The sequence below is a fragment of the Jatropha curcas genome, chromosome 3 (genome assembly GCF_041381405.1).
Source record: "Jatropha curcas cultivar XTBG-Jc1 chromosome 3, XTBG_Jcur_1.0, whole genome shotgun sequence".
Classification (NCBI taxonomy): domain Eukaryota; kingdom Viridiplantae; phylum Streptophyta; class Magnoliopsida; order Malpighiales; family Euphorbiaceae; genus Jatropha; species Jatropha curcas.
In genome coordinates, this window is record NC_143153.1 from 24,207,636 (window position 1) to 24,215,040 (window position 7,405).

At 35.4% G+C, this 7,405-nt stretch overlaps 2 protein-coding genes across 3 annotated transcripts; one reads left to right on the top strand and one right to left on the bottom strand.

Annotated features, from left to right (window-relative positions):
* Window positions 1-1,207: 1,207 nt before the first annotated feature.
* LOC105645149 (uncharacterized) lies at window positions 1,208-4,157 on the bottom strand. 2 transcript variants are annotated; one of them, XM_089719874.1, is made up of 4 exons: window positions 4,008-4,157; window positions 3,655-3,865; window positions 3,444-3,532; window positions 1,208-1,485 (listed from the first exon to the last, which is right to left on the bottom strand). In XM_089719874.1, exons 1-4 carry the CDS (start codon window positions 4,008-4,010, stop codon window positions 1,354-1,356), a joined length of 435 nt encoding a protein of 144 aa, XP_089576000.1. In that variant the 5' UTR covers window positions 4,011-4,157; the 3' UTR covers window positions 1,208-1,353. The 2 variants fall into 2 exon arrangements, with proteins under 2 accessions (XP_089576000.1, XP_089576001.1); XM_089719875.1 differs by having other exon boundaries at window positions 3,935-4,056.
* Window positions 4,158-4,442: 285 nt separating this feature from the next.
* On the top strand, window positions 4,443-6,206 carry LOC110010650 (uncharacterized). The gene is made up of 2 exons (XM_089719873.1): window positions 4,443-4,771; window positions 5,111-6,206. The coding sequence occupies exons 1-2, from the start codon at window positions 4,753-4,755 to the stop codon at window positions 5,542-5,544; spliced, it is 453 nt and encodes a 150-aa protein (XP_089575999.1). The 5' UTR covers window positions 4,443-4,752; the 3' UTR covers window positions 5,545-6,206.
* The last annotated feature ends 1,199 nt before the right edge of the window (window positions 6,207-7,405 follow it).

Consider the following 7,405-nt stretch of genomic DNA (forward strand, 5'->3'; position numbering starts at 1 on the left):
GATTGATCTGATCACAACTTAGTGCATATTTTATTTAATTGTGATTTTGTTTGTTCTGTTTTTTTTTTTTTTTTTTATCCATCCCGACTAATTGCGCTGGGCAGGCCTAGAAAGGGGACAAAAGTGTTTCTTTCCGAGTGTTTAAAAAGACTTCATATCGAAGGCTCGAACTCAAAACCTTTGGTTAAGAGAATATATTTTATTTAATTGTGATTTTGTTTGTTCTCTTTATGTGCATATATTATTACCCTGTTTATTATATCACATGTAAATAGCAAACTGTATAATATGGGCAGTTACATGCAGTCAATAATTTTTCTATATAATTTATAATTTCTCCCTTTCTTTCCTGATTCTGCAAGTCCCTCTCCTCTCCCTCTTTCTTCTATTTCCCCTCTGTTTTTAGTCAATAAACAATAATTAGGAATTTCGTGTCTGCAATTTTAACTGACATGGAATATATAATTGTAAGTTTAAATGTCTTTTTCATTGAAAAAATATATATAGAAATGTATAATTAAGGCTTTGTCCAGATGAGGAGAAGGAAAAGTCATTAAAGTAGAGTCAAGTAAATATGAGAAGGCAAGGTGAAGTAAAGGTAATGTTACATTTGCCGATCAGGGTAGTGATCTGATTGATTTTTTCACTTATATGAAGAGTGAGAAGTTTCGAGTTCGAGTCTTTTTGACCACATTTATTTTCACTAATTTAGTGAATCGTGAAAATAGCTATCCCTCTAGTGTTATTTCGGCCCATAACAGCCTCCAATGAATTAAAAAAAAAAAACTATCCACTATATAGCCTGTAATGTTATTTTAACCTATAAAAGCCTCCAATAATTTTTTTTTTAAAAAAAGTAATGTTATATTTGGAAGTAAGGTAAAGTAAATAAAGATTTAAAAGTTTGCTTCAGAGTTGTTAAAAGATAAAATTAATTATTAAGATTTTTCAAAAAAAAAAAAAAAAAAAAAAAACTCTCATTTTAAACATATAAGTTGGTCGAATTACCTTACCTTCAAAAAACCCAAACCCCCCTCCTCCCCTCCAAAAGTCAAGGTTCATCCACTCAAATGGGCCGCTGTTTATCCCTTGTTAATTCAATTAAAGGTCCTTTACAGTCTGGTTGGGAGGTTCAAACGGTACATATTTACAGGGCAGCTAAACCATTCCATTGGATACTGATATTCTTCAGGCTCCAACAGCAGAATTCTAAAAAATGTTCCAATATGTTCTTTAAGATCCCGTAAAGCATTAATTCTGCATTACAGCTTCGGTAATTACATGGTAATACTAAAGCATTTAATGATAATACCTTTCACTTAATAGAAATTGGATATCGTATTTTGCCAACCATCAATACCCCTTTGACACCTTGTCAAGAGCATCAAAAACGTTCTGCAAAGTTACCTCTTCCACTATAACAACCTTGTCTCTTGATTTAGATCCAGAGCCTAAGGATACCTGCCTTCTTTTCACACTTAATACCTGTTGACCAACAAGAAATCAATAATAGAGGATTCAAATATGATTTTGATTGCATTATACTAATACAAAGCTACTTGAATTCATTAGCAAGGGTACATTTGGTGTTATCTTCATTTTATGTTCTTGTTCCTGGAAAAAGAACTTCAAGTGCCCTTAGTAAAATTGTTTCTGTTTCTTCTTTGACAATTTTATCAACCCTCAAACAAGAAACAAATCAGTAAATAAATTAAATCAAACCCATATAATATGGTTTGTTGAACCATCTTAAAATCCATCACCAAACAGCAGCCGTATCCACCATTGAAACCAACACCAAAAGCGCCCTTATATATGTTCCTGCCACTACCAAAACAGCCACCATCACTCTCCTACCACCCATTCCCCCCCACCCCAAAACCAATCTGCCATTTATCATCATCATTAGGACAGCTTCACTACTAATACTATCATCTATTCATCTTACCCTCACAGCTGCTCTGCCTGTCTCTTTTAACCTAACCTTGAATGAACAAATCAAAATAATCATAACAGCCCACCATTCTAACCGCATACCAATACTTCTACCAGCTACTCAACCACCACGGCCTTCACCGTCAAGATATCACGATCATAGCCACCAATCTAATATCAGAATTGCCCACTGCTACTATAGCTGCAACTCCAGAATCACCTACTACCACTGCCACCAACCACCTCTACCTCCATTAATTGATAATCTTTAATCCCAATCCTTTACCCCTTCTGCATTACATACTTATCTGCTGTTCCTGCAATCTCTCACCACCTTTTTTTTTTAAAGCATAGACAAACAAGCTAGTAATTAGGCTCAAACCTCAAACTAAACATAACTAGCAACAAAAATGAAGAGATAGAAACTCTCAAATTTGCATGAAATCTATTCCTGACGACCAAAACCTCTTCACAACTAATGAATTTCTAATAATGCCATATATATATCCTAACCATAGTTCCCATGTTTTTAAACAATATACTATCCATCCAAAAAAAAAAAAAAAATTCATTGGTTGGAAAAAAAAAAAAAAAAAAAAAAAAGTATAGCAAATATTAGGCATCTAAAAGAATTAAATTTTCCACAAGTAACAAATTTGGCATCCGCACATAGAATATACAATAGTAAAAGGAAAAAATGTAAAAATAACGGAAGCAAGAGCACCATTGCAGCAGCCAAAATTGCTGTGGCCATTACTCTCTACGTAATGACGAGACTAAAACACTCTCAAGAGGAACTTCTTGAGTAAACAGTTAGACTTCATTGCATTGGCTAAAGCAAAATAAGCCCAATCTCTTCAAAATTAAATAAATAAATTGATAGATGATCACTGAGTTGCATGTTGAAGTTTGGTTACTGAGTTGCTCATAGAAGGAGCTCGTGACAAATAAGGGCCTCCATTCATCTTTTTGAACAGGGCTCAGTGGTTGACCATGAGAATCTGTCTGATTTCATTAAACTTCTTGATATTTGGTAAACAGCCAATAGCAGATTTTCTGGAATTTTGATTGAGTTGATTGAATTTTTATGATGAATTCACTATTGTTAGATAAGTGAAATTAAATGATGAAAAATGTTCAGTGGATGTGAGCCTTTTAGCTGAGGTATTAGTTAGATTTTGGCAATTCATCAAAAATTTCGGATGGGTTTTTATAATGTTCTGTTGGGTGCTTGTTAGAATCATTGGCTGAAAATTAATCATTTAGTAGGTGGGGAGGAGAAACAAAATCTCTGCAAATAAGTATTAGACTCAGTCATCTTTTCCTTGTCAATCAAAGGAGTTTACAATATTTAAAAAAATAAAATCTATAATAATAATAACTTCAAAGAAAAAAACAAATTCACAGGCTTCGACTTGATTTAACATTTTCATTACTTCTAGTTAAGTAACAATAAATAAACAGCTACCTGAGAAATGAGTATATAATCAAGAAAAAGGAGAACTTACAGAACTAATATAATCAAGAAGAGCTGCGTTAGCTTCACCATCCTTGGCTGGGGCGTCTATCTGCACACCTAAAGCTTCATCACTGAAATCTATAATCAGATAAACACAATTAGTAAGATTTTTACAAATTAACAAACACAGAGAGAGAGAGAGAGAGAGAGAGAGAGAGAGACAGACAGAGACAGAGACAGAGACAGAGACAGATAGACACCCGTGATAGAGGCGGATTTAGAGCCAGGCTTGGCGTGGATGGTGATGGCAACAGAGGAGGGAGGCACGAAACGGATGCACGACGGGTAATTGTTTTGTATAGTTGGTACTGACGGCTTTGGCTTATTTGAATCGGCCGAGTTGGCCTTCGCTTTCCCCTTCTTCGCCGGTGCCATTAAAGCATGTTTTTTCTTCGCCTTTGGAATTTTAACCTGAGATAGTCGAAAACGTAATTAGATGGTCGTTTAAAATGGAAAAAATACTCGATTACAACTGTTTACCCCAAAATCAATTTTTTCAGGGTAATTTTCACCGGAAGGAATTGAACTATACGGATAATCATTTAACGGGTACCATCTTCAATGTGTATCGTAAAAATATCTAAACTCTCCAATTTGTAACAGTAAAAGACGGGATACCATCTTCAATGTATCATAAAAATATCTGAACTCTCCAATTTGTAACAGTAATATGTCTTTTGCCTAATTTAAGAAATTTCAATGGCCGGATTGCCACGTAGTGGCATTTTTATTTAATGAAAAAATTCTCTTATTTTCCATGTTAGCCATTTTCTCTCTCCTCCATCTCAACACTCAGACCCCAACCCCTCTCTCTCTCTCTCTCTCTCTCTTCACTTTGTCGATTAAGTTTCTTTTTTGTATTTTTTTTTTTTTTTTTTGTCTCTTTTCTTTCTCTTTCATCGACAATTTTGAAACCCATTCGAGTCTCCCCTGAACTGAACCCTAAATCGCCACGCAATCTTCAGTTCGTTTGGGTTTCATCATCCATTTTCACTACTGTTTGAGAAATCCAGACCATCAAAAGCATCAATTTGGGGACTCTTCATCAGTTTTAGGGTGACTTGCTCTCTTTTTGCATCTTTTCTTTTTCTTTCAAAGCGTCAATTTTTTTGCTACTTAGAGCAACGATATGAGAATTAAAAAAAAAAAAAAAAAAAAGAAGAAAGAAGAAAGTAAGTAACAAGAAAGGAAGGAGCTTTGGACGCATATGTAAAGTGCACGGATTAGAATAAAAAAGAAGAAAGGAAGAGAGAAGAAAGGCAGAGAGAGAATCGGTGGAACCCAGATGCATTGCTTCGATGGATAAAAACCCAATAGGTATTTATCCTATTTTGTCTTATTTTATATTGAATGACTTTGTTGTAGAAAACATGTGGTCCACCATTGCTGAAAATTTTTATTATTATTGCTTTTGGATTTTTGTGTGGTTGAAAAGGGCAAAAAGCTTGAGGTAGACATATGGTCCTACTGTGGTTACTGAGATTTTTTTATTATTTTTACTTTGGATTTGTGTTTGGTCTCCATGTTAAATACGATGGTTGTGTCTTTATTAGGGTTTTTAGGTTACTAACATTGTTAAATTTACTCACTGCATCTTTGATTTGCATGGTTATTGATGTTTACTTTAAAATTGTTGCTTGTTTTTGTTTTGAGTAGGAGGAGAAGGGCTTGATTATGATTTAATTATTCACTATGGAGGTGTAAAGGGGCAACATGGTTATTTTGAGGAGTCTGAGTTTACCCTAACATGTTGCAATGTAGATATGATGTCTATTATCAGGGTAGATAAAGCCTTACAAAGGATGGGTATAGAGGGTGTTTGTAGACATTGGTGCTTAGAACCGGGTAAAGAATTTAGTGAGAGTCTTAAGCCACTTGAAAAAGAAAGTGATGTCTATGAAATGTCTTTATACAGTAGTAACCATGAGATCGTTCATGTGTATGTAGAACACCTTAGAGTTGCTAAAATTGAGGAAGCCATAAATATTAATGCTCCTACAAGTTCTATAGTTATAGATGAAATTGTGGATGAAACTATTGATGTAACTCCAAAACCATCCAAGCCAAGCACTTCAAATCCAATTACTTGAAATAAGCATACTTTTCCTACATTATTGGGTCTGCCACCCACTGAGCAACATTTAGGTGAAAGTTTTCAATCTTTAGGTGATACTTAACATACCTTAGGTGACTTGAACCAATGGGAACTTAATGAGGACTTTGAGTTTGTGTTAGGGGAAAGTAGTGTAATAAATTTACATGAAAACGTGGGAGGGGGTGAGGAAAATGAAGTGGGAGTGAATGCACAAAATGAGACAGCTGTGAGTAATGGTGTAGAAGAAGTAAGAGGGGATGAACAAAGTGAGGCAGAAGTGATAGAAAACTAAACTTGTCTACAGCTAATTAAAAGTCATGGACGGTGGATGCATGGTCAAAGACGGTTCCTAAATGAGTAAAGTCTTGGTTGGTGAAAGCATAGTCAATGGATGGTACCTAACTTGGACTATTGTTAGAAGGCTAACAAAGTGGATTCAAGACACCAATCATATTGCCTATATATACATGTAAAATACGAATGAATAAAGTAGACATAGAGATTAGTTTTCTCTTATATGTGTGTGAGATTATAAAAAAAAAAAAAAAAAAAAAAAGTGAGTTGTGAGTGTGTCTCTCTTGTAATATTACTCCAGTAATATAATTGAGTATTTGTATTTGAGTATTGTGATTGTTCATAATTAAGTAATTTATATTATTGCAAACATTTGGTATCAGAGCTTAGTTCAAATCTTGCCATGGCATCCACAAGTACGTTCCAAACACAAGTGCCTAGATTGACAAAGAGCAATTGTGACATCCTACCGAGTCGAGTCTTTGCATAGTCGAGTCTTTGCATAGAGTCGAGTTGAGTCGAGTTGAACCAAACCCGGTTGGGGTAGAATGGGATTATTAGTGGACTTACTTGATTGAGAGAAAAAGAGCAAAGTGTAAGGATTAGGATTTAATGGCATTAAAAGAACAAGCTTGGGTATTAAGTTATAGCTTTTTGACAATTGAGGTATCATTTAGTAAGTTTCCATCATTTATCTTGATTTTGTGATGACTTACCCGTAATCATCATTTTACTTTCCCATTGTTCATCTTTATCTTTATCTTCTTCATATTTCTTCATCCATTTAGGCAACCTCAATTCTCTCCAAGTAAGTAGAATTACTTGCAGCTTATTGTTATTCAGTCTCTACTTGAGTGATATTGTAGATAAGTTGTAAGAATTTTGATGTGTATAGGAGAAGGGATGTTACAAATTTTGGTATCAGAGCCCTAGGTTCAGTTTCCCTGGGCTTGCATTCATAAGTCAGTATAGTGTACATGCCATGACTACCCTGATGAACTAAGCAGTTGTTGTTCTTTTAGGAGGATGTCACAAGAGGGTGAGAGTGAGTCACACGCCTCCAGAGCAGTGGAGGGTGAGGCTCCAGCAGCACCAGGTCAAGAGGCATTATTAAAGCAACTTGCAGATACTTTTCGACAGATTGCAGGGGTGATGCCTCAAGCACCAGTCGTAATAGAAAGAGAAAGAAAGCCCCCACTGGAGAAGCTTTGAAAATATGGTGCGAAGGAATTCAGTGCCAGTAAAGATGATAGTCCAGAAATAGCTGAGTATTGGTTAGATGGGACATTGAGAGTTCTGGAACAATTGCAGTGTACACTAGAGGACAAGTTGATTTGTGCCACATCATTGCTAATAGATGAAGCATATACATGGTGGACTACTGTTCAGCAGCGAGTATCAACAGAGCAGCGTACATGGCAATTCTTCTTGGATGAATTCAAGAAGAAGTTTATCACAGAGGCTTACCTAGATGCGAGAAGGAAGGACTTCTTATACCTTCGACAGAACAGACTGTCAGTTTCAGAATATGAAAGAGAATTTACCAGGCTCAGCCGGTATGG